This window comes from Lithobates pipiens, unplaced genomic scaffold, assembly GCF_037356315.1.
Source record: "Lithobates pipiens isolate NorthernLeopardFrog02 unplaced genomic scaffold, aLitPip1_a1.2 Scaffold_18, whole genome shotgun sequence".
NCBI classification, from domain to species: domain Eukaryota; kingdom Metazoa; phylum Chordata; class Amphibia; order Anura; family Ranidae; genus Lithobates; species Lithobates pipiens.
Window position 1 is genome coordinate 120,218,542 of NW_027507758.1, and position 27,340 is coordinate 120,245,881.

The 27,340-nt window shown below is 39.7% G+C and overlaps 1 protein-coding gene across 1 annotated transcript; it reads left to right on the top strand.

Moving 5' to 3' along the window:
• Window positions 1-8,335: 8,335 nt before the first annotated feature.
• Window positions 8,336-15,271, top strand: LOC143987382 (uncharacterized). Its single transcript, XM_077486053.1, has 2 exons — window positions 8,336-8,939; window positions 12,756-15,271. Exon 2 carries the CDS (start codon window positions 13,150-13,152, stop codon window positions 14,674-14,676), a length of 1,527 nt encoding a protein of 508 aa, XP_077342179.1. The 5' UTR covers window positions 8,336-8,939; window positions 12,756-13,149; the 3' UTR covers window positions 14,677-15,271.
• The last annotated feature ends 12,069 nt before the right edge of the window (window positions 15,272-27,340 follow it).

Sequence of the window (27,340 nt, forward strand, 5' to 3'; positions counted from 1 at the left end):
GATGGAGCATACAGTCACATTTCCTGTTGTAAAATCCAATCACGTGTATGCGGCTTTACTCTCCCTATCTCCTATCTCCAACAACTGCAGTCAATGCTCAACTAATATATCTTAGACAAGAAGAGACCTAGTTTCCTTTACAGATCAAAGGTCACACCAGGTGTGGGAGTACCTAATCCTAAACTGTATTACCATGCCGTTATACTGGATCAAATGAAACATCAGTGGTCCCCATCAAATGGACAAGCTATGGAGCACACACTTCTTGGACATTCTCTGCAAGGGACGATGGGAGATATTGTGTTCAGACTTTCACCACCTACAACTCCCTACCTCACATTGAAAGCCACTATCTTGGTTTAGACCTCAGTTCATCCAGTTTTTTTTTCACAATGGACTAAAGTCACAAAACTTCTACTGATGAATACTGGTTGTGTCTCCCAGTGGGAAGCTTTACTATGCCCCCCATCTCTCTAAAATGTTCCCCAATTCTTTTTCCACATGTTGGGGAGACTGCAGACAATTGGGTACACTACTTCATGGCTGGTGGTCATGCCCCAAGTTTTTCTCTTTCTGGAGTTTTATATATATAATTTTTTTTTTATCAGTTACAGTATCCGAAATCCAACCAGACCTGTACCCATATACATTTAATCGTACACTGTTTATTGCTGCTAGGAAACCTATAGCAGTGGTCTGGAAGCAAAAGGGCCCTCCTGACCTCAATCTAGTCTTAGTCAATTTAGTATTGCAAACGCAATTTGAATTTACGTTTGCAATAAAAAATGATAAACACAAGGCTTTCTGGGTTGGATGGGAGGACTGGTTCCACCTTAAATTCTGTATCAATTTTTGGTAGCATCTCTGTGTTGGGGCCTCCCCTCCCACATCTCCGCATGCTCTATCTTGTAGCCTTGTATCTAGCAGGCTCCCATAGGTATCAGAATAGAGTCAAGTTTTGTATCCATTACCCTTGGCTTACAAATATAGGCTTTTTCCACTATAATTTTATATGGTTGTTCAACTGTATAAAATTTATCATACATCACTGGAGAATGATAAAATGTTATTGATTTTTTTTTTTATGATAACCCCTACTCTTCAATTAATTCCCCCACCCCCCTGCCCCATACCCTTTTATTCCCCAACTTTATGCCATGTACTACCAAAATTGAAAACTTTTCAATGTCTGACACTCTGCTATTGCTTTTTGATTATTTACACAACCATCTCAAATGTTTATTTGTATTATTAATAAACTGGATAGTTATTCTATATTAAAATTATCATTACAATCTATTGATTTACATTATTTACACATAAGGAAAGTAGGTGAAGCCCTCATTTAACCCATTTGGACTTTTGATACTACAATTCATGAAAGATCTGATTGATACCGTTCTTTGGATACATAAAGTTCTTCACTGTGAGTTCATATCCAGTCAATGGTTAAAATGTCCATGATGATAATTTCTTTGTGGTGGCTCAAGGCTTTATTTAAGATTTCTGCCCACTTCTTTTGTTTGCCTCAAAATGACTATGTACCAACTTACCTTGCAGGTTTTGTTCTTATGATACTGTATATCACACTCTGCAATTGTTTAATACATTTTTCAATTCCTTATCCTGTGTTAAAATTGCCCATTATTAATTGTTAAACCAGAATTCCACTCTTTAAAGAAGCTGGGGTAGGAAGACATGCCAATATCTAATATGATACAGAAATTAGTAAATCGGCATTTCAATATATGCAAAACACAGACACATAAGAAAATGAAATATATGTTTTAATAAATATTGAACTTTTACTCTCTGATGGGCATGACATATGGAGTGCTGATGTGTATTACTCTGTTACATAAGTTATGTGATATTACTGTATCCCAAGGGCAGAGAAATAAAGACTCCTGAAGTAAAAAATGCCTAACTATGCTTGTTATTTAGCTATAAAAGCCTCCTTTATGTAGTCATCCTAAAGCCTTAATATTGCTGCCGGGCAGCACCATCTTGGATGTGATGTTAGCAGTCCCAGCAGACTCTGAGCTATTGCTCCTTTCCATTGATGTAGTGAGTGCTATAACATGCAATAAGGGAGAATGCTATGCTAGAAAGCAGACTCCTGGTGGTCAAAATTTCTAGCAAGGCACATTGCAGTTGAATAAACAGCCATTTATAGAAAGCAAAAACACTGCAATTAACCCTTTAAAATACTTTTACTGTTCTTTTATCTGCATTTCCACATTGGTGACAAAAATATATTGACTCAATAGTTTAGTGGCCCATTAGACTATTTGCCTTTAGTAAATCAACCCCTATATGTAGGGGCAAAAATCAAATGGGGGCGTCACATTTGCAAAATATCCTGAAAACTCCATATCAGTTTAAAGCAAGGGTGGTACTTATCTTTCCAACCTTGCTTTGCAGAATATCATCCACTACAAATGGACAGGTGCATTTTAAACACAGAAACTAACAAATACACCATGGTGAAGTGAATTAAATAAATAATAACAAGTATTTGGAAAACCTACAGCATGCCTTATTTAAATTACAATCTGCTTAGCACAGTGCTTCTCTGGATATTATGTTGCATCTATGAAAATGATCGATTTACTTTAATTTTCTATTGAACCACAGTAAAAAGAATGAATTTGGATGATCTATCCCCTCATCAGTTCTTGCTTACACTCATTTAGTAACACAGTGGCTAACAAAACACAACATTCTTGCAGAAAGGAAAAGATAATGTATACATTTCATGCATAATCTGCTATATGAAATATATATTAATAGGGAAATTGCAGTGCATTCAACTATTCTGAAATACCTTCCAGAGATGTTTTGATTTGGCTGTTTTCTGATAGCACAGGCACAGCAGGGAGCTTCTCAAATGATGAATAACCTAATCTCCTAATCTCAAAATAGGCATTATTCACAGGGAACGACAGCCTGGTGAAAGAAACCAACATTTTCCTGTATACAAACAAATGCAAATCTCTATTGTAGATGGAAGCAGACTCTTGTTCATTAAATACTGTATACTAGCAAATGTTGGGAGAGTATAATCTTTTAGAATTTGCTCTGCTGGTTCACAGGGCTATGTAAATAACACGGTGTTCAACAATATCAACAATATACAAAATGTAAAGTGGCATTCGCATTTATTGTTGTTTGTATGATTCCAAACAGCTATATAAAGTACATACTGTAGAAGTCTCTGTTAAAAGTGATTTTATAAACGATAACATTTTTTGTTACTATTGTTGACAGCAGCTGTAGTAGTTATATTATACAGCACATTATCAATCTATAAACAAACGTAAATGTGTATTGTAAGATCTCAGATACACAGTTAATAATCTCAATATTTTGCAAAAAAAATATGTAAAAATTGCTAACTATTTAAGATAGATAAGATAAGATAGACTATTTAATACAGCCAATGAAAAAATGAAATTAGCTATATGCTTATTAGAAAACATTAATTAATGTAAATGTCTGGAACATTGGATCTGGAACATACTTACATCAGCTTAGCATTTTAAAGTATCTTTAAAGGCCATATTTTGCTTTGATAGATTGTAGCTAGAGAAAAGAGAGATGATTTAGGTTAATTTGATGGTTTTACTTTCAAGGTTTTAATGATTTTAAATAATGTTTAATATATTTTTATGATTTTGAATTTTTTTTTACCAAAAAATATATTTTAGTGTGCACTCACACAGGATTCATAGAGTATTATGAATCTTCTTCTTTAAATTCTTGAATAAGAAAGCAGGACAGAAGCTGTTTTTCTTAACACTCCCACTAAAACTATATATGAAGCTCTCTATATAGAGCACACCAGGTGTGTGGGTGAGTCACTCCTCTGAGCGATTCAGTTGTGTGTGTGCATACGTGCATGTGCATGTATGTATATATATGTAAACTGGAGCTTAAGCTATTGAGCTCTGCAATAAATAGACTTGAAAATCAGACACATATAGCCTGTAAAACAATTCGTTAGAGTTGATTGCAATGAAAATCCAAAATTTTTAAATGCACTATTTACCTGACTAAAAATGTTATTACAATGTTCATGTTTTAGTTCTGACCTTAATGAATAATGAAAGAAAATATATGCAAAGCCACTTTTTACCAGCAGTGAGTCAATCCTAATGTCAGGTAAAGCACTTAGCTAACAATAGTCTATACCAGTGATGGCAAACCTTGGCAGCCCAGGGAACCTTGGCATCCCATGATGCTCAACTACACTGCAGAGTGCATGAGCACCATGTGAAATGTAGTTCCAAAACATCTGGGGTGCCAAGGTTTGTCATCACTGGTCTATACCTGTTCCAAGGAAAGCATTAGCTTTTCATGCTTCATCCCTCTGTAAAGTGCTGTTGGATGTCAAAGTGTTGTTTAAAAAGGATTATCTGGGTTTAATAAAAGCAGAATTTTTATTTTATTCCCATCAGTATCTACTTTGTTATCTGCTGTTCAAGATACTGATAGGCCTACCAAGTTCTTATTTTTAAAGTGGAAGTAAACCCATCGATTTAAACAGTTAAAAAAAGGTATGCCGGGAATGCTAACTGTACATTGGCTGTGCTCTCAGCCAAACTATCAAACCATCCAATGGCTGGTGTCATAACGAATCACATGTGCAGCACCATAGCAGTTGAAGATTAAACAGAGGCAAAGATGGCATCTTCCTTGGCTGAAAACGATAGGGGAGTTTACTTCCACTTTAAATAGGAATCCAATGAACTGACAGGGACAGTTGAAATAAGTATGTCATATAAATTTTAGGTAGCTGAGGGTTCCTAATGATCCAGCTTATAATACACTTAATACTAGTTTGTCTAGACTTGCTCTGTCATTTAGATTTTTTCCACTCAATCAAGTAGCTTCCCTCACTTGATGATTATCAGGAATATATCCCTTGTTTTTCGTTATCAGCAACATGCAGAAAGTATCTTGTACATCCAAACATAAATAAATTATTAGACAGAGGGGACAACTGTCTCACAAGAGGTGGGAGAGAGGATATTTAGAGATGGCCTTGCGATTCGCCTGGTGGTCGGTTCACGGCAAATTTTGCGTGTTCGCGATTCGCCAAATCAGCGGACTTCTGCCACTGTTCGCCCGGCGGACATATGCGTTTACATTGTGAAAGAACTTTGACCCATGATGACACATCCATCATGGGGAACAGGACAGCCAATTGAGACATTTCAGCAAATGGACAATTGGACATTCCCCCTACCTTATAAATAGACCTGATCTAGCGGCCATTTTACATTCTGTCTTTTGTCAGTGTAGGGAAAGGTTGCTGTGTGGAGCAGGGACAGACTGTAGTGACACAAATCGCTAGCTATTAGGTCCACAAAAGTCCTTTTAAGGACTGGTATAGGTGTACAGTATATAGGGTTCTGGTGCACTGCTGTGCTGGTGATTGCTGAGTGCACTGCTGACTGATTCTGCTGCTGTCTTTTGTCAGTGTAGGGACAGGACGCTGTGTGGAGCAGGGACAGTCAGTTTAAGCACTAGCTATTACTATTAAGTCCACAAAGGTCCTTTTAAGGACTGGTATAGGTGTACAGTATATAGGGTTCTGGTGCACTGCTGCTGACGGCTGTGCTGGTGATTGCTGAGTGCACTGCTGACCGATTCTGCAGCTGTCTTTTGTCAGTGTAGGGACAGGACGCTGTGTGGAGCAGGGACAGTCAGTTTAATCACTAACTATTACTATTAGATCCACAAAGGTCCTTTTAATGACTGGTATAAGTGTACAGTATATAGGGTTTTTACACGTATAATATACTTTCTTTCAAATATAGCAAGAATATTATACTTGACTGCTGCCCGATTCTGCAGCTGTCTTTTATCAGTGTAGGGACTGAGGGACAGTCTGCAAATCACTAGCTACTAGGTCCACAAAGGTCCTTTTAAGGACTGGTATAGGTGTACAGTATATAGGGTTGTACACGTATAATCTACTTTCTTTCAAATATAGAAAGAATATTATACTTGACTGCTGACCGATTCTGCAGCTGTCTTTTATCAGTGTTGGGAATGAGGGACAGTCTATCATGGTGCTGGTGTCAGTGCTCTCTATCACGGTGCTGGTGTCAGTGCTCTCTATCACGGTACTGGTGCTGGTGTCAGTGCTCTCTATCTCGGTGATGGTGTCAGTGCTCTCTTTGTCAGTGCTGGTGTCAGTGCTCTCTATCACGGTGCTGGTGTCAGTGCTCTCTATCATGGTGCTGGTGTCAGTGCTCTCTATCACGGTGCTGGTGTCAGTGCTCTCTATCATGGTGCTGGTGTCAGTGCTCTCTATCACAGTGCTGGTGTCAGTGCTCTATATCACGGTGCTGGTGTCAGTGCTCTTTATCTCGGTGCTGGTGTCAGTGCTCTCTATCACGGTGCTGGTGTGGTGTCAGTGCTCTCTATCTCGGTGCTGGTGTGGTCTCAGTGCTCTCTCTTATGGTGCTGGTGTGGTGTCAGTGCTCTCTATCTCGGTGCTGGTGTCAGTGCTCTCTATCTCGGTGCTGGTGTCAGTGCTCTCTATCACGGTGCTGGTGTCAGTGCTCTCTATCATGGTGCTGGTGTCAGTGCTCTCTATCACGGTGCTGGTGTCAGTGCTCTCTATCACAGTGCTGGTGTCAGTGCTCTCTCTCGGTGCTGGTGTCAGTGCTCTCTATCACGGTGCTGGTGCCAGTGCTCTCTATCACGGTGCTGGTAATCATCTCCTGCACCCTCATCATAGCCTGCCCTGACCTTTCCTCTCCTCCATGGCCTTCATGCGCTCCTGAATTGTCAATATTTCACAGATAAAAAAAGAATGCTTGTTGTTGTCGATCCCAGATTCACTTAATACTTTTGTTATGTCAATGTCCATGTGGTGGGACTATGTGTGCACAGCTAGTAAATATGACCTGTAGGTTTTTAAGGTTCGCCTGCCATTAAAGTCAATGGGGCCCGCCGCAAACTTTGCAGTTCGCAAACTTTTGGCCACGTTCGCGGTTCACGTTCACGAAACGTCCCATCGGAAGTTCGTCCATCACTAAGGATATCTACATTAAGCCAGAACAGCCATTCCACAAGAAAAGTTGGGGGCCTTCAACACCTTTGGTGACCCACAAATAATGGCATTGTAACATCTTTGCTCCAGGACTTTGAACATTTTACAATTTGATCTATGTAAATTATAAAATAAACACCTGCTCCAGAAGTCATGGTTACATGGTGATTGGACTATGTAATTATAACAGAGTCATTTCACAAACTTTCCTTCATGTTCTTTACCAGTTAACATGCCTTGACAGGTTCAATAGTGATTGGATTAGTGTTAATCATGTGGATAGAAATGTTAAAGTGTGTTCCTGACACCCATTAGGATGAGGAAGCCACCTTAATAAATTGAGAAAGGTATTTGACATTATAGTACAAGTCCAGTTTAATGTGACAAAATAATACCAGCTAGGTTATTGTACTCCATATCTTTTGATATTTTGTTGTTACACCTCTGATTAGTTGTTCATTTTTATCATGGTCTATCAGTGTATGAGGTAATTTTATTTTTTTTAAACTACAGACTGTTCACTTCACAACAGAACAACTTCACAGAAAAGTGAATCTTCGCTTAGCTTAGTGAACAAAATGAAGCTGTATATATTTCAACCTGAATGAACATTTTGGTTATCACTCAGTCTCCTATATCCAGGTCCCACAGACTTCAATGTAGGTTCTGGCTCAGTGTAAAGAGCCCACCCCAGCTCTGTGTAATCAGACAGCAGGAAATAAAGTCCCAATCACCGCACTCCAAACAAAGCCAGCAGCTGTGTGGGTGGTAGCAGCTTTAGCCTAGCTCCATTTAGGTCACACCCTCTGACTTGTTTCCCCCAGTCCACAAGGCTTAGTCATGCAGGTCCATGACTCCTCCATGACTAAGCCCAGGGGTGGGGCAAAACATATTATAGTCAACGAATAGTCTGGACAGAGCTGGGGCTAGGCTGCTACCACCCACATGACCGCCAGGTTTGTCTGGAGTGTGGTGATCAGGACTTTGTTTACTCCCATATTAATTTCAATTAAGTTAAAGTCAAGGTAAAATATGTTTTTCAAATGTCCCTTACACATGATTGGGAATTCAACGTGAACATAGCTTGACATACTCTACTTGTTTAGTACATTACCCCATTTCCTTATCTGCATTACGTGGCAGAGCAGGTGAAACTCACAGATGTTCTTCTTTTCTAATTTTTGGAATTTGTTATTATAATCGGGCTATTTTGTGAAAACTGGTGCAAAGAAAACTGAAGCAAAAATGGCAGAACTGCTTATTATAAGGTAAATGAGGGAACCATCTTGTTAGAAGACATCCATTTTGGGTATTGGAAAATTACTGTTAGCATGACATAGAAATCTATTGCTTAAGGTCATATGTGTTTTTGCTTGTACAAGGCATTTAGAATTGTCACAAGGTTAGATATCTGTTCAGAACAGATGGATGCGGTTAAGCTACTTCCCTTTTTGAGAGCAGAAGTAACTCTATGGCGTTAAACCACAAGCCTGTCTTGCACCAGACCTAAGAAACATTTTAAACTGTATAAAAATGTATATATTTAGCTTTTTGTTACTAGGCAGAAATTGCTTGTACAAAAAAACCATGATGACGTAGTAAAATATACTATCTTGCATATTTTATGTGGCAGTCCCTGATTGGCTAAACCACAGGGCTGTCCTTTAGCTCAAACTAAATAAAACTGTTGTGTGTGCTTCAATATGCACATTCATTATTCACGTACAATAGTGTGTATGTGTAATGTTTTGTCCACCGGTGAAAGGGACCTCCGCCCTTCAATCCTAGCCTAGGCTACCAGGGGTTACTTACAGAAGACGAGCAACCTAACAGTTTTGGTACCAGAAAAGTGGGGTTCGTCTTGCGACAGGTAAGTCACTTTACTCTTTTTACCTGATTGGTGAATGGTGTAAACACTTACTCTGTCCGGGCGGCCGCTACGAACTTAGTTTAAAATTAAAAGAAGTAACTGTGCCTTCGCGGCGGACTAGGCTGGTCCCTCGGGAGGTTAAAAGGGCTCGCAAGGAATTTATAGGTTTAGGGGAGTCCGACTAGGTTGGTCTGACTTAAAACTATTGGTGATAGTATTTTTAACACGGGAAGTAGTAGATTACGCCCGTGACAAAGGGATTGGTGGAGTGGACGCCCATTTGAAATTTTTTTAAAAAAAGTGCACTATAAATTGATAAATGTATTGCAATACGGTTATTTCATGTCTTAAAGTATATTAAGAATATGTCTGTTTCTCTCTAGGTACGCGTGTAAGTATATAGAGTATAAGTTTTAATATAGAGTATAAGGAAAATAATTGTTGTTGTTTAAATAAGTGCAGAATATGAGGAGCCCTCTTGTAGTGACATAGCATCCGCCTGCCCCCATTGCACGTTAGGTCTACTCTTCCTAAGAATAGATGACAAGTGGATTTTACTGACCACCAGACCAGGGGGGTTCTCTTGCAGACTTGGTGTAAGAGGGGTATATCCCGCCACCAGGAAAAATTTACCCTTTATCGTATATTAAGGGTGAATCTTCATAGTTTTATATAAGTCCATCTGCCCCAAAAAAGATCAGGGATCCTACTCCCAGACCAGAGACCGGATTGTTGGACAAACCGGGTGTTATCACCTGTGTCCTGCCACTAGACACACACTGCCCAGACTACTAGATGGGGAATTCTGCAGCAACCCAAGCCATGGCCACCCCATCACCCTATGAATTTGTCAGTAATATGATCCCTGGCCCCCAGGTAGAACCATTTTGGACACAAGTCCGGGAAAGGTGTCACCAATTGGGAATCCATGACCCAGGACCCCAAGGTCCTTGTTCAGAGGAAGACTGGCAAGAAGTCAGTAAAATTTGTCAGGTACATAAGCATTCTTATCCTCCCTGCAAAGGGGCTGACCCACAATACATGAAGGATTGTTTCTGTGCATGGAACAAATGCCTTGGAAAATATAGGCAATTGTGGACAGCAAGAACATTGGAAATCCCAGTGCCCTTATAGGACTGGACAGATTAGAGCAAGAGGCAGAGGCAGGGGATTTAACCCCCAGACCCGCCCACAGTATCCCCGTTATCTGCCATACCAGAACCCTCGTCAACCACTACCCCAATATCCTACACAGCCACAAATAATGCACCGAGGGAAACTCTGTTGGTATTAATGGGACACCTGTCACCCATCCCATCACTCCACCACTGACTGTAGCCACTCCAGAAGGACAGAAATTATGTACCCAAACTTTTGCCGTCTTGTCCTCATGCCCTGTGCCCCTTATGGGACGGGACCTCTTGGCACAACTGTGTATTATCATTAAGTTTAATAGAGAAGGTTCCCTTACCGCTAGTTCACCATTATGTGACTTACATGGCCCTAAGCGACATGCACACAGAGGCTTCTTTATGCTACTCCCCGCCTCTCTCGAAACACATGCTATCTGGGCGGAAAACAAAGGTAGCGTAGGTTTCATTAACTGTACGCCTTACTCGCCTCAGATGCGCCCTGACGCAGAAGCACAATATCACAAACAATACCCCCTGCCCCCCGAAAAGACCCAAGGCATTGCCCCCCAGATCGATGACTACATATCTAAAGGCATCCTAAAACCAATCATTAGCCCCTGGAACACACCCATTTACCCTGTAAAGAAGGCCAGTGGCGAGTGGAGACTCGTCCAAGACCTCAGAGCAGTAAACAAACAAGTGATTCCCCTCCCACCCCTAGTCTCAGACATCACTTTTATTTTCTCATGCATACCGGCAGACTCTCTATGCTACACAGTAATTGATTTAGCGAATGCTTTCTTTAGCATTCCCATTGCAGAGGAAGCCCAACCTATGTTTGCTTTCTCCTGGGCCGGGGGCCAACTAACCTGGCAAGGGTATGTAGACAGTCCAGCCGCCTTCTCTATGGTACTCAACGAGACTGTCAAGTCTTGGACTTCTGAGCGTGGGTCGGTACTAATACAGTATGTGGATGACCTGCTCCTGTGCAGTCGAACTGCTGAAGATTGTGCGGTCGATTCAACATCACTGTTACAACACCTAGCTCACGCCGGGCATCTAGCCTCAAGGAAGAAAATACAATGGTGCCAGCCACAGGTAGAATACCTAGGGTGCATTCTAAAGGAAGGGACAAGGCTAGTGTCCCCCAAACGTGCCGCAGCCCTTCGAGCTCTCAGTCCCCCAAAAGACAAGGCCGCCCTACTCTCATTTTTGGGTGCAATTGTATATTGCCGCCAATGGATCCCTGACTGTTCTCATTATGATAGTATCCTAAGAGAGGCTACTGGCTCGACAGCCCCTAAATTAATAGATTGGACTGAAGACAGACTACAAGCTTTTCAAGCTCTATTAAACAGTCTGTCAAATGCTCCCGCCCTAGGGTTGGTAGACTATGGTAAAGCTTTTCAACTATACTGTGTAGTCTCGGGGACCTCTTTTGCCGCGGTTTTGACACAACAGCATGGAACAGGCTACCGCCCTGTCTCCTACCTATCTAAAAAAAACTCCCCATCCAAGTACAGGGAATGCCATTCTGTCTCCAAAATCTTGCTGCCTGTGCAATGGCTGTACAAGATGCAAACAAATTAGTGCTAGGTCACCCATTGACTCTCTATACCACTCATTCAGTCACGCATCTTATTCAGAACATGAATACCCAACATATGACCTCGCAAAGACTTAGTGGTTATGAGATAACACTGATGAACACTGATAACCTCACACTCAAATATGTGTCTGCCAGCAACCCCGCTGTGCGCCTTTTGCATTCCATGTTGCGTTTACCACATGACCCAGACATTATACATGACTGTTCGGAAAAGGTTGCTGCTATTACCAGTCCCAGACCTGATCTCACTGACACCCCTATCTCAGGTGCAGAGGATGTTTTCGTTGACGGTAGCTGCTCACGTCCCTCTGACTCCACCTTTTTAACCGGTTATGCAGTTGTTCAACTACCAGACATCGTACTGGAGGCAAAATCATTACCTCCCTCTTCAGCCCAAGTAGCAGAGTTAGAAGCCCTCACTAGGGCCTGCATTCTATTCACCGGTAAAGAGGTGAACGTCTACACAGACAGTAGATATGCTTTTGGAGTGGTGCATGATTTTTGGTGTGATATGGGCCAATAGAGGTTTTAAAACAGCAGACAACAAAATAATTGCCAACTCCACACAGATTAGTGCTCTCCTCCAAGCCATTCTTCTTCCAAAAAAGGTAGCCATAATTAAAGTAAAGGCACACTCCTCTGACAGCAGTCATGTTTCAAAAGGGAATGCTCTTGCTGACAGAGAAGCTAAAAGAGCTGCTGCCTTTTCCCCTAACCCACCTGCCCCCACAACAATGTTTTTCAAGGAACACTTCGCAGCACCTAACTTTAAAACTGTCATAGCACAGATGCAATCAATGGCCACAGAAGATGATGTCCATTTTTGGACAAAGGAAGGATTGACCAAAGACCCTGAAGGTCTTTGGTCAAAAGAGGGGAAGATCCACATGCAAGAACAAAACTATCACCCTTTGAGGTCCTCATGGGAATCCCCGCAAACATAGAATTACCCCCATTAGACCAAGACACTGATATTGACATTTATTCCCAACAGGAAATGTACGTGAAAAACCTGGTAAGTATGCTTCATGAAATGAACACAAGTTTCTGTCACCTTTTTCCCTCTTCCCACAGAACCAACGCATCCCTTCATCCCTGGGGATAAAGTGCTGATCAAACAATTAGCACAAAGAAAGAGTATCGGACCGGCTTTCTCAGGACCATGGAAGGTGGAAAAGGTATCCAGGACCGCAGTGTTAACAGACCTAGGAAACACCTGGATCCACGCCAGCCGTCTTAAAAAGTGTCCCCAGCTTCCCTCGACTCCAGAGCCCCTGGCAGTGACAGAGAGCAGCAACTCCCAAGAACAAGATCTACAAGAAGTTCAGAGAGGCATAGAACAAATTTCCCTGGAAGATCCCACACCCCTCAAAAGGACAAAACAGAGCCAACAACTGCCGGGATGAGAAACGAAGAAGAAGAACAGAACTCTTAGATAACAAATAATCAGAACTTTAAAAAAACAAAGATGCTTTCTCCATCAGTGTCAGGGAAGGCTGTATGCCTTTGGGGTAGTCTGGTACTATTTGTATTCCTGCCCACATGGTTTATAGCCAACTGTATATATCATCCAGAAGATTTAGGTCTATTAAAAGGGATATGTGGACCACCTAAGATGAATAATACCCCCGGCCAAAGACATAGTAGAAGTATTGTACCCGTTAATGAGTCACCTAAGGGACTGACTAACAAGATGTTACTACTAAAATTCAAATATAGCTATGCTCAAAAATCTGGTTTTGAGAAATGCTGGATTTGCAGCAAGCTACATCCCAGTACAGCTAGAATCCCTCTCATGGCAGTCCCCTTGAATTTTACCCCCCTCCTTAATGGAACACCCCCTATCGTCCTAACGAATGTTACTAGGACCCGTCCAAATAAAACCCTCACTTTCCAAATTATAGGTAGAAGCCACTTCCCAGACTGGTGTTTCCGACTGGGAAACACCACAGATGGAGCCGAGGTTTGCAAACAAGCAAAACTTAACATTTCAATGACATCATTTAACAGTCCTTCTTTCTTCCATACTTCAGATCCCACCCTAAATGCCACCTTTTTAGACTTTCTTAGCTCCAGTACCAAGACTACAATACACCAATTAATGTCAATACTGGTGCTCTCTGGCCTTTCTGATACTCTTAGGAACGTGTTCCATAAACGACCCCTAGCTCTAGGAAATACCATATATATATGCTGCGGCAAACTCTGTCACCCCTGGATCCCAACCAAACCCCAGGGGTGGTGTTACCTTGCAGCCCTGGTTCCTATTATGGGGGTATTAGGGGATAACAAGGGAAGTCACCTCCTTGAAGCCAGCATGCATCCTAGATATCCCCTTAGACACCGTAATAAACGAGAATTGTTTTTAGAAAAAGATATGGCCTGGGCATGGTTCCCTTCCTGGACAGGGTGGGGAATTGACCTAATGAAAAGATTAAATAATTACACTGGCATAATTGATGAGATTCTGGAGGAAAATTCTGATGACATAACCAAACTAAATCTAGAAACTAGGGCAATTAGGAAGCAACTAGAACTACATGAGTTGGCTATAGAAAGTATGAGTGCAGCCCTTACTGGCCTCTGTGAGACTACTGAGGATTATGAGTGCTGTACCTGGATTCATAATACCAGCATCGAAGTCCCAGACTACTATGACGTTATTGCCCAACACAGGGAAGAGGTAAATAAACTACAGAAAGAGGCAAGGAACATAGGAAAAAACTGGGATCCCTTCTCGAGCAGTTTTAGTTTTGGGGGATTAATATCTTGGCTCCGAAATGCTGCCATGACAATTGTCACTGTGATTCTCTTCATTCTATTTTTATATGCCTGTTATAAGATAATCAAATGTTTATGTAAAAAGGGAAACACGGTCGCTCCGAAGGATCTGAAACTCACTTCCATTGTTAAGGATCCAACGGTATGGTATAGAAACCAAGAGCACAAGGGTTCGGAGTATGAAGCCTGTGCTATTAAATTAGAAAAGGAATGATCATTATGTAAATCACAGAATGATCAAAGGGAGGATTATAAGGTAAATGAGGGAACCATCTTGTTAGAAGACATCCATTTTGGGTATTGGAAAATTACTGTTAGCATGACATAGAAATCTATTGCTTAAGGTCATATGTGTTTTTGCTTGTACAAGGCATTTAGAATTGTCACAAGGTTAGATATCTGTTCAGAACAGATGGATGCGGTTAAGCTACTTCCCTTTTTGAGAGCAGAAGTAACTCTATGGCGTTAAACCACAAGCCTGTCTTGCACCAGACCTAAGAAACATTTTAAACTGTATAAAAATGTATATATTTAGCTTTTTGTTACTAGGCAGAAATTGCTTGTACAAAAAAACCATGATGACGTAGTAAAATATACTATCTTGCATATTTTATGTGGCAGTCCCTGATTGGCTAAACCACAGGGCTGTCCTTTAGCTCAAACTAAATAAAACTGTTGTGTGTGCTTCAATATGCACATTCATTATTCACGTACAATAGTGTGTATGTGTAATGTTTTGTCCACCGGTGAAAGGGACCTCCGCCCTTCAATCCTAGCCTAGGCTACCAGGGGTTACTTACAGAAGACGAGCAACCTAACACTTATATTAACCAGTAAAAAGGAAAACTCTGCAAATAATCTGATTACTGTATTTATTGGCATATAACACTCACTTTTTCACCATGAAAATCGGGTGCAAATAGTGTGCGCATGTTATACGCCCATACTTCAATTTTAACTGCCTCGGAGGGGACAGGGAAGGGGGCGGGACAAACGCCATCAGATTACATACAGTGAAAATCTGCTGTTTACTTGGCGGCCTCTGTAATAGGAAGTCCTGTCTCCTGGGCCGCCTTTGGACCAGTGTTCTGTCTATCATAGGAGATTCTCACTAAATGGCTGCAGATAGACATTGATCAGGCTGCATTGATGGAAATGGTGAGGCTTCAGATGGGCACTGACCCTTATTATGCTTAAAAGTTCCTATATTAAAAAAAAATTCTGTTTTTTTTCACTCCTTTTTGCTCCAGTTTATGTAATCTTTAGTGTGCATAAATTTGAATGCATTATTCCTATCTAAATGCAAACCTATTTTTACAAGGCCTATTTTTTAAGATACAGACAAAAGAAAAAAATAAACATTGAAGATTTTATTCATAGTAACCAAATGCGATTTCTTGTTTCATTCTTACAGAGGATAAAAGACTAAAGCTCATTGGTCTCCAGAAGCAGCAACTAGCTCTTCCTCTGAATTGTGAGTTAATTAGAGATTTATTTTAATAAAGGAACTTTATAACATGAATTATTTACTGCACTTCTTAATATCCTTATAATTTCCAGATAGTGGTACATTGCCCAATGTAAATGTATAATAAATACTTCTCAACAGACCTTATTTTAGCAGGACATTTTAATGTTAAGATAAACAAATTAACAGTTAATCAATAGACCTCTTTTTCAAGATTAGTTTACACAAGACTTCTGAAAAAGATAGTGTTATATTTTATAGATAGAAAGTAATTTTTGTAAATAAAAATAACGGATGAGTTTTTTGTGTCTTAATGCCTCATCTACTTGTACAATTTCTGTGCAGATAAATAAATGATTCGGCTGGGCCACTGGAGATCACAGCAGCATGTCTTTGGCATTGTTTGAGTCTTATTTGATGTAGATGTGTATACCTCATGGGGAAAGGCAAAATATTGGAACAGACGGCTTGATATTCCCGAAGAATATAGTAAGCTTTATTAGCAATTGCTCCAATCCCTGACTGACAAATTTTTCACATTTTTTATCTTATTAATCCATGCTACTGTATGTAAATGTTATTCCTTTCTGCATAAGGGAGCCAACCAGCGATTTGTAATAAATGCTTATGAGTGCCTGAGGCTGCACTTAAACTTTAAAACATCTATTATTAAGTTGCAAAAAACACTGTAATGGCCAATTGTGACCTCATAGGAATTTTAAACTGTGGTCTGCTACTCAGCATAAAAAAATAAGCCTGAAGTTAGAATTATGAGCGATGCTCTCCTTAACAGCTGCATTTTGATTATTAAAGTGTGTTTTACAACTGAATTAGAAGGCTTTTATGGACTCGAAGAACAAGATTTAAAAAGGTCATTAAACATGGTTGTTTTTGTCACAGTGGGTGTCACTGCACACAATAGATAGTGTGCAATCTTATTTTATAGAACAGCACGCTCAGGTTTCTCTAAGAATAACAAACAATGCAGATTAAAGGGAAGTTTGTGCATTATTGTGAATTTCTTTCTTTGCAATGACAATTTTATTAACTTGATTGGGAAACCCATATACTGTTTTGGGTTCCTGTTATCTATTCACTTTAGAAATAGACTAAAATCTTAATGCAGTGTAGTAAAAGTATTACTTGTGAGTAAGCCACAGCATTGCCACTTCTACTAGATAAACACATTGACTGGTATCATAGTTAAAGTTAAATTCCAGGCAGGCAAAATAAATTTAAGTTTGACATGACACTAAACAATATCCTTATTTTCCAAAAACAAACCATACAAATTCACGACTTTTTTATGAAATCATGTCTTACTGTGCTTTTCTGCCCCCCTGTAATGCCCAGACCTTTCCTATTTCACTTCACTGCTTGGAATGAGCAGTGTACATGTTTTGGGGCCATGTGTGCACACCACACATCTTATAGTCCATTGTCTAGGAAGCAAGCAAGAGAGGGTGGCTATGTTCTGATAAATAGGGGAACCCTAGAGAATGATTGTGGCCTCTCTCTGAGAGGAAGTAACATCACCACAGGAAATAAAGGCATTTCGAGATTTGGAAGAGGTTGAGAGCAATAGAAGGTACTTTTCCGGGTTATAAATACAGATTTGAATGCATTTTATTTCCAGAGTTTGGTGTTACTTTAAGTTAGAGGGTGTTATACCTGTCACGTGGTCATTCTTCATCCTTAGATGGTGCTTTGCTGAGTAGAATCTATCAAAATCTAGCCTTTCAGCTCTGGCAATGTACCCATTTACTGTCATAGCAACTGGTCACTGCTGCCTTAATTTCTATTAGCAGGGTGACTGGTCATCTCAGTGCCCACCTATGCAGTTCTATTGAGGAGGTGCTGCTTCCAATAGACTGGGGATGATGTGGTGTATGAGACTCTTCCCACCCGGCACCACCGGGCAATGTGCTACTTCTGCTGAGGAAGTTTTGAGTCCCTATGATGTTTCTCAGGTGTTAGGTGGAGGAATAACACAACAGCGGGATGAGGTCAGTAAAAAATAAATACAAGGTGATTCTGTGCAGGGGGAGAAGGAGATTTAGATTGATTGTAGCTGCTACCTGAAGTTGTATGACTTGTTCACATGAAGGCTGAGTCCCATCTACCATGCATGGGCAATATTTTTATGCATTTGTAAGTGCAGCATGAAGGCAGCCCATTCAAGTTTATTAGGAAACATCTGCTGCAAAGACATAACCCCTTGTCTGTATCTGTGCAGCCACCATGTCCTAATAACCCTAATAAACGTAAATAGGCTTCCTGCATGCAGCACCTTGAGTCTAGAGATTAGACATGAGCAATTTGTTTTGTTCCAAATTCATTTTTTTAACGAATTTCAACAAATTTGTTCATTCAGAAAAATCTGAATTAATGATAACCCAGTTTAATAATTTTTTCCAAATATTTGAATATTCTTAAATTCAAAAATACGTAAATTCGAACTTTGGAAATCCAAAAATTTGAAAATCTGAAATAATAAATAATTTGAAATCTGAAATTATGAAATAATTTGGCTGTTAGTGAACATAACTAATATGAATTTATCCAAATTCATATTCGTTACATTCACTAACAGCCATATTTGAAAGGAAATTCCAATACCTATAATTTAATAGTTATTATTAGTTAGTTAGTTAGTTAGTTATTATTTAGAATTTTCAAATTTTCTTTCTTATTTCGGATTTTCGAATTTTATAATTTTTGGATTTTTAAATTTACAAATTTTTGAATTTACAAATTTACACATTTATGAATTTTCAATTTACAAATTTACGAATTTTTGAATTTACGAATTCATGAATTGCGATCATAATGAATGACTTGAAAAAACAACAACAAAAAAAACAAATGAAACTAAAACTAACATATTTTTTAGCAGTGCACATGTCTACTAGAGATGCTGAAAAATGGCCTATTCACAGTATATAGGCCTTAGGTCATAAGTATAAGTGCATATTAACTAGTTTATCTCTTTTCTTCACACCAGCACCTCTCTCCATAACTAAAATCTTCTGAATTCTGGAAAACATTACCTGTGCATGTGTACTGTGAACTCCACACATTTCAAAGGGAGGCCTGTCTGTAGCTTGTGGACAGGTTTTCCAATTAATTGTTTGAAATTTTACATTTACAATTGCAAGTAGTGCTTGGGTGTTTCCTGAAGTGAAGCTTCATGGTGTTAGTTAGGCCCCTTTCACACTCGTGTGACTTTTCCTGCGACTTTGGACATCAGAGTCGCATGACAAGTCATACCACATGATTCCCAATGATAACCATTCATATCTGTGTGACTTCAAGTTGCACTGACTTCAAAATAGTCCCTGTACTACTTTGGTCTGACTTTGATACGAGTTGAGGTCCATAGACCTCAATTTACACAGGCATTTCCTAAAATCGTGGCAAAATTGTGCCACGATCACATCACAATCTTGGTAAAATCACTCTACTTTCAAGTCACGGCATAGTGAAAGAGGTGGCCACACAGTGAAGGTAGTTGTAGCCTGAGTCACGTTTTCTTGGTCTCCAGCTAATACTATAATCATATGCCAATATCATATAAAGAGGAAAAAAGAGAGCGAGTTACTGAGGTTTTTAGAGCCCCACTTCACAGCATACCTGCTCTTCCTTTTTTGGTTTATGGCTCTCTATTTCTTTCTACAGCAAACATTGTATTTTGTTTAGATTGGGGATTAATCACTCTATCAGGATCTATTTTCTTGCCTTTCTGTGTAATCATCAGGACAGGAAGTGAATGTCCCAAGATGTAGACAAGGAAAAAAATTTAATCATTTGTATTTGAATTTGTATGTATCACTTTATGTATTATGCTCAGGACTAAAAAAGAATATCATACTCATCAATACTCAATACTCATCAGTAGTAAAAGAAAAAAATAATGCATTGAGGTCAGCTTGTAAGTTGGACATAATTCCACTACATAGCTTGGTATCATCTGCAAACATTGAAATTATACTTTTAGTCCCAGACCCTATATCATTTATAAATGTTAAAAAGTAAGGGTCCCCACACAGAACCTTGGGACCATTGAGAGTATAAATCATGAATCACTACTCTGAATATGGTCTTTTAGCCAGTGCTCTATCCATTTACAAACAACATTTTCAAAGTCTACGTACTTTTTTTGCACATTAGAGAATTGTGGGGAACTGTGTCAAATGCTTTGGCAAAGTCTAAGCCCTACACACGGTCGGAGATTCCGACAACCAAATCCGTCAAATTTTGTCCGACGGATTTTGTCCGAAACTGTTGCATACACACGGTCGGACAAAGTTGTCGGAAAATCCGACCTTATGGCATTATTTAGTTACGACAGGACTATATTCACGCTATCTGAGCATGCGTGGCACTTTGTCCGATCGGAATTCTCTACACATGATCGGAGTATGTCCGATCGGAGCATTTTGTCTGAAAATTTTACCAACAAGTTGGAAAACTTGGTCCGTCGGATACTCCGATGGAAACAGTCCGATGTAGACAACACACAGTCGGAATATCCGACAAAACAGTCTGATCGGACACATTTCGTTGGAATCTCCGACCGTGTGTACAAGGGCTAAGTATACCACATCCACAGCCACAGTTTTTGCTTACCTCCTCGTAAAAAGAAATCTGATTTGTTTGACAAAATATTATTTTCTAGCAAAAACCCTTCTATATGGTCTTTTATTATACTTTCAGGTATCTTCCCAACTATAGATATTAAACCAACCAGTCTGTAATTACTTTTTAAATACTTTGATCGCTTTTTAAAATATAGGCATCACATTGGACTTACACCAATCCAGGTGGTACCATGCCAGTCATTAAAGAGTGTCTAAATATTGGAAAGGATGGCTTAGATATGGCTTACATCCAGGGGTCCTTTTTGTCTAAATCTTTCTTTCTACAACATTTTTTATCAGCTTTTCATCAGTCAGTATTTAGGCATCTTCATGTACATTTATGACTTTGTAGTAGGGGGCTTCATAATTTATTTTTGTTAGTGACCCAGACTAAACAAATATTTGTGCATTTCTTGTAATAATTCTGGGCAATATTTCAGTGCCATATGAAGGAAAAATCATAATACAGGGAAAATATGACATATTTAAAGTTTGCCCCAATGCAACAGATTACTGGTTTGAATCACGTCAACTTGTGAGCTTTTCACATAATAGTTTATGTATCTGCCTCTCCGTCAGCACCATAGGAAAACTGTTACTTTTCTATGGTAGGACTTTCCGGGTATTTTTTTAGATTGTGGAGAAAACATCTGAGAAGCGTGGCATCATCATTTAAACTTGAATGTGATAATACTAGGTTTCCTGGTAAAAAAAAAAAAACTATTTGCCCTGGGGTCCAACAGGGATACAGAGCATTCGCAAAGTATTTGTAGAGAGAGCTTCACTTTTTCCACCTTTTGTTATGTTACAGGCTTATTCCAGAATGGATTAAATAATTATTTTCATCAAAAGTCCACAAACAATACCCCATAGTGACCACGTCAAAGAAGTTTCTTTGAAATCTTTGTAAATTTATTAAAAAAAAATTAAAAAAAAAAATCACATGTACATAAGTATTCACAGCCTTTGCTCAATATTTTGTTGAAGCACCTTTGGCACCATTTATAGCCTCAAGTCATTTTGAGTATGATGCTACAAGTTGGCACACCTATTTTTGGACAGTTTCTCCCATTCTTCTTTGTAGGACTTCTTAAGCTTCATCAGGTTGAATGGGGAGCGTCAGTGCACAGCCATTTTCAGATTTCTGCAGAGATGTTCAATCTGGTTCAAGTCTGGGCTCTGGCTGAGCCACTCAAGGATATTCACAGCGTTGTCCCATAGACACTCCTTTGTTATCTTGGCTGTGTCTTTTTCTGTTGGAAGATGAACCTTCACCCCAGTCTGAGTTCCAGACCACTCTGTAGCAGATTTTTGTCAAAGATGTCTCTGTACATTGCTTCCATTATCTTTCCCTTGATCCTGACTAGTCTCCCCATTTTCGGAGTACAGCATGTATATAAAATTGTAAGCAACCAAAAAAAAACCCCAAAAAAACCCAATGTGTATATGTAGGCAAAGCTGAGTGGAGAGGGGTTAGATCCTGTCATTTTTGTATTGTTATCTGTGTCCTCATTGGGATTGAGATTTGTATTTGTGACCATTATCACAAGGAAAGTGAAAGGAAATCCAAAATATTAGCGTTGTCCCTAGAGCACGAGGTAGGGACAATTTTTCTGAAAAGGACACCTGTTCCAAGGACAACTGGCTCCTCAACTTCTTCTTGTATCTCTAGGACAGAAAACTAGGGAAATCTCCTCAATGGTACAGAGACAAATAAATAAATAAATAACCTGGAGGGGGTTTTAACCCTACATAAAATTTACCATGTCCTGCATCACACGGGACACACCTGACTGGATTTTCATGTAAGGATACAGATTTGTGGGTGAGAATTGGGATGCATGACTGGGATGATTTCAGAAGAGCAGCTGTATGGTCTTTGCTGGCTGGACAGTTATGATCCCCATCAAACTCTATTACAGTTAAGTATAATACATTACTGAAATACTCAAAGACATAAAATAAATGCACATCTTTTTGAAGGCAAAAAAATTTGCATTTATTATATTTTTTTACTAGGAGCCTGCAAAGCATTGCACCAATGTTCAGCAGATTGCGAGTCCAATGCAGGGCTCTTTCAGACTGTCAGTGTAAGCTGTCTGCTTGTACGTCATACCATGCTCAACAGCATCCTGGTAGTTAATTGAGGAACTACAAACCAACATCCAATAGCAAGGTTGTTGGTAGTTGCAATTCTCACATTCACAGAACTCTGTGAATGAATGATGCAGCTGCGTTCTTTTAAAATTGTGACAGAGCGTTCACGGAGAAGATCCCCCCACACTGTCACAACAGAGGATGGAGGGGCAGGGGCTACTGTAGCAGTAGCATGTTTAATGTTATACCCTGAATATGAGTGTAACATGTAACATGTTACAAAAGGTGAACTTATACTTTAAAGGGAAGGGTGAGGGTTGTTGAGGAAAATGCACAACAAATGCACTTGTCCTTTAAATTAATTTTATACAAAAATTCTTGGTTTGTATTATTAGCTTTATTAGTAACTCAAATTCCAGTTTCTTGTTGCTTAATGTATTCACCTCATATGTACAGCAATATTATTACTGCTGCTATAGACCTGTCATACAAGTTTGTAAAATAAACTATTCTCAAACTGATTTATATTAAACAATCTGCCTGATACTGCCTGTTGTGTATGCTTGGAGCTTATTTCCCCCATATAAATACTGGATGAAAAATTGAATTATTAATTAGTTACACTCATCCAGCAGAACACTCACACACTTAAAATTTATTCGACTATGAAATGCCTCTAGGTGCAAGATACATTTTATATGTTTGCAAAATGTTACATTTTTATGATTATTGACATATCTATTGCTAATTAAACCGGTACCTCACTGTTCCACTACCGCAAGGTGAAATATTTACAGAAAAAAAGCAATATCTCTCCAAATGAGCCATGAAAATATACAAGATTAAAACTGGAAAAAGTTGGAATGTTGTAATATTTGTCATACCGGCTTTCTGTTTATCACACTGGTTTGCATTTGCATGTTGTGCTGAAGACAGGGCATGTTGATTAGTGAGAAGTGAGCTCTTTCAGTCTTGCCTTTCACCTCATACAGCTAACAATCTGGATGTATTTTGTGTACAAAATTGACAATTTGACAAATTGAAACTGCAGTTTCCAAAAGCAATCAATATGACCAGATGTCAAACTGGTTATATTCAATAGGGTAAGGCTAAGAGGAAAAAAAATGTGTTGAGAGCAGTTACCCTTGTTGGCCAATCAGAAAAACCTCATAGTAAATGTTAACCGTAAGTAAATGCCATGGGCATGGGATATTATAAATGAGTTATGCCACGTACACACGATCGGAATTTCCAATGACAAATGTTCAAAGGGTGCTTGTTGTTGGAAATTCCGACCATGTGTAGGCTCCATCGGACATTTTTTGCCGGAATTTCCAACAATAAAAATTTGAGAGCTGGTTCTCAAATTTTCCGGCATCAAAATCTGTTGTCATAAATTCCGAGCGTGTGTACACAATTTGACGCACAAAATTCCATGCATGCTCTGAATAAAGTATGGGACGGAAGCACTCAGGCTGGGAAATCTAACATTCACAATGGAAATAGCACATTCATCACGCTGCACATTTTTTCATCTTTTAATGCAGCACATTCTCTTCTTCTTTATAATGCTAGAATTATGAATTTGTTTTTCTGCTGATATTCTAACAAACTGATTTCTTTATTATTTCTTGTGATCTCATGAATAATCTTTTTTATTTTTTCTCTACTTCTCCAGAATAATGTTTATAATTTTTGTTTATAGTGATCTCCTTTTCTTTGAGGAAATCAAGTTCACCTAATTTTCTTTTTATTCTAGTGATCTCCATAATATTTTTTCATGTTTTGTGTGTCAAGTTACCACAACACCATTATTATCTTGTATTTTTTAACCTCAAGGAGGTTGGTTGGTGTTGGCATCCCTCGTTAATTTGACATTATATTTTTGAAATGTACCTGCCTACTCACAAACTGTCCTTTTTTAACTAAAACACATAGGCAAGTATTTGTGAAAAAAATAGACATTTGTTAGGGGTTATAACAAAATAAAGAGAAAGGCAATGATGGATAAACTAAATTTGCGAAGCCTTTCTACCCCAGAGCACACATCAACTATTTGACATGCAAAATTGGGAGCTTGAGGAGTCCATTTAATAGGGAGCACAATCCGGTCCTTGACTTTGAGAGATCAGGAACAGCAGTAGGTGACATATATGTCCTGAGGCTCTGGTCTTGAACAGCCTGCGTCTTTTGCCAGACCAAACTGAACCCAGGCCATCACACTCAAGACTCCAGTCTTCCTTCCACGCTTCCTTCCATGCTTGCTTCCAGGCTGTGGCTCTGGTGTTGGAGTTGTGGCAGGAGGTGGAGGAGAAGGAGTTCGCCCCTCAACCCCTTAATTAGGGCCATATATATCACTTCCTCACAAAAGAGGACCACCTCCATTTCCTGAATTTTCATGGCAGCCATAGGCCTCAAGAAGACTGGGGGGTTCTGAGGGCCTCAGAAGCCTGCTGAATTAGCCCAAGTGCTGACTCCTCCATGCTCCTCCCCTTCCTGGGCCTTTTTTGTTGAAGGCAGAGGGGAGGGACCTGGGATTTGGTCAGGCTACTGGGCCCGGCCACCTCCTGGCAGCCACTTACCCAGCCACCTCCTGGCTGCCATTTTCCACGGCTTGGTTTACATAACCGGGTGGCCCGGCCCCCTCTGACTATGGTGAAGGCCATAGGGAAGTCCCCGTGCATCAAAGGGGGGGTGGAGTCACCCAGGAACATCACGGTGTGGCCCCACCCTCAGTTATAAAAAAACTGTCAAAGCGAAGATGCGTTATACAGCAGGTGCCTCCCATGGAGTTGGGTCGGTCACTTTTTTTTTCTTGTTCGATCCGTCGGAGGAGCAACAGAAGAAGTAAAAGACTCCATCGGACATTTATTTATTTATTTTAATAAAGGATTTGTCCCAAGCCGTGTCATGTCATTTTTACCATTTTCAATGGTAGGGGTACATTTGTACCCCATTACCATTTCACACAGGGGGAGATCAGGATCTGGGTGTCCCCTTGTTAAAGGGGGCTTCTAGATTCCAAAAAGCCCCCTGCCTGCAGACCCCCACAACCACCAGACAAGGGTTGTATGGATGAGGCCCTTGTCCCCCTGTGGCCTGCCAGGTTGTGTGCTCGTATTAAGGGTCTGGTATGGATTTTGAGGGGGACCCCATGCCATTTTTTTTTAATTTTGGCATGGGGTTCCCCTTAATATCCATACCAGACCTGAATTGATGTAATTTTTTCCCACAAACAGAGCTTGCGTTTGGTGGTATTTGATCACCCCCGCGGTTTTTATTTTTTGCGCTATAAACAAAAAAAAGTGACAATTTTGAAAAAAACACATTATTTTTGACATTTTGCTAAAATAAATATCCCCCAAAATATAAAAAAAAATATTTTTTTCCTCAATTTAGGCCGATATGTATTCTTCTACATATTTTTAGTAAAAAAAAATGCAATAAGCGATTATTGATTGGTTTGCGCAAAATTGATTGATTTGACTGATTCCTGTGTAAATGGCACTGGAAGTGAAGGGGTTAACCACTAGGTGGCAGTGTAGGGGTTAAGTGTGTCCTATGGGGCGTGTTTCTAACTGTGGCGGGCGTGGCTGCCTATGACATGTCACTGATCTTGGCTCCAATCACACAGAGCAGAGATCAGTGACACTGTCACTAGGCAGAACGGGGAGATGCTCGTTTACTTTAGCATCTCCCCGTTCTTCCTCCCCGTCAGACTCACAAAGGTTCCGACTGGCGGCGTGCATGCGATGGCATGGCGGAAAATTTAAAGGGACGTACCTGTACGCCCATTTGCCTGTCCTTGCCAATCTGCCGACGTACATCGGTATGCGCCAGTCGGCATGTGGCTTACCCCCAGGTATGAAATTTAAAGGAATATTTCACTTTTATTGTTTCACTTTAAGCATTATTAAAATCACTGCTTCCCAAAAAATTGACATTTTTAAAACTTTTTTTTGCAATGATACATATCACCTGGGGCAAGACCCAGGACCCCGGACCCCAAACACTTTTTATGACAATAGCAAGCATAAAAGACCTTTAATGCAGTTTTAGTTCACTTTCAAGTGCACTTTTGCAGTAAACTTGTAGTACAAAGTTGTTTTTCCTTTAGTAAATTAAACCCACAGTGCTTTATAATTTTCATCAAACAGGCCATTTTCGTCACTCCAAAAAATGAATTCATGATGCTGAAAATGATGAATATTTTTAACATTAATGCATTACATACATTAATAACAAAAACAAGGTGTGTGTGTGTGTGTAACAGACCCAAAACATAATAGTTAGCTGAAGAAGAGATTGCCACCTCATGTATCAAAGAAATTACGTTTGCACTATTGAAGAAAATGGCCAAAAAAAAGCCCATTGCAGAACCTAGGAGACAGCTAAAAGAAACACAAGCAGTAAATCAAAGGAAACATTTTTCAGTTTAAAATACAAATTTATTTAAAAAATACATTTATTTAAATAGATATAATGTGATGTTAAAGGAGAAATCTTACCTTAATATAGTCCTTCTGCAGGACCTGTATAATGGCAGAACAGGTTTCTGGAATAATGATTACCAGAGCCTGGGGGAGATTTCTGTCAAGAACTTGATGTCCTGCAGACTTCTCCCAATCGCCAAGTACTGCAAGGTGACGACTAGCCTCTGTTCAGGAGCGATG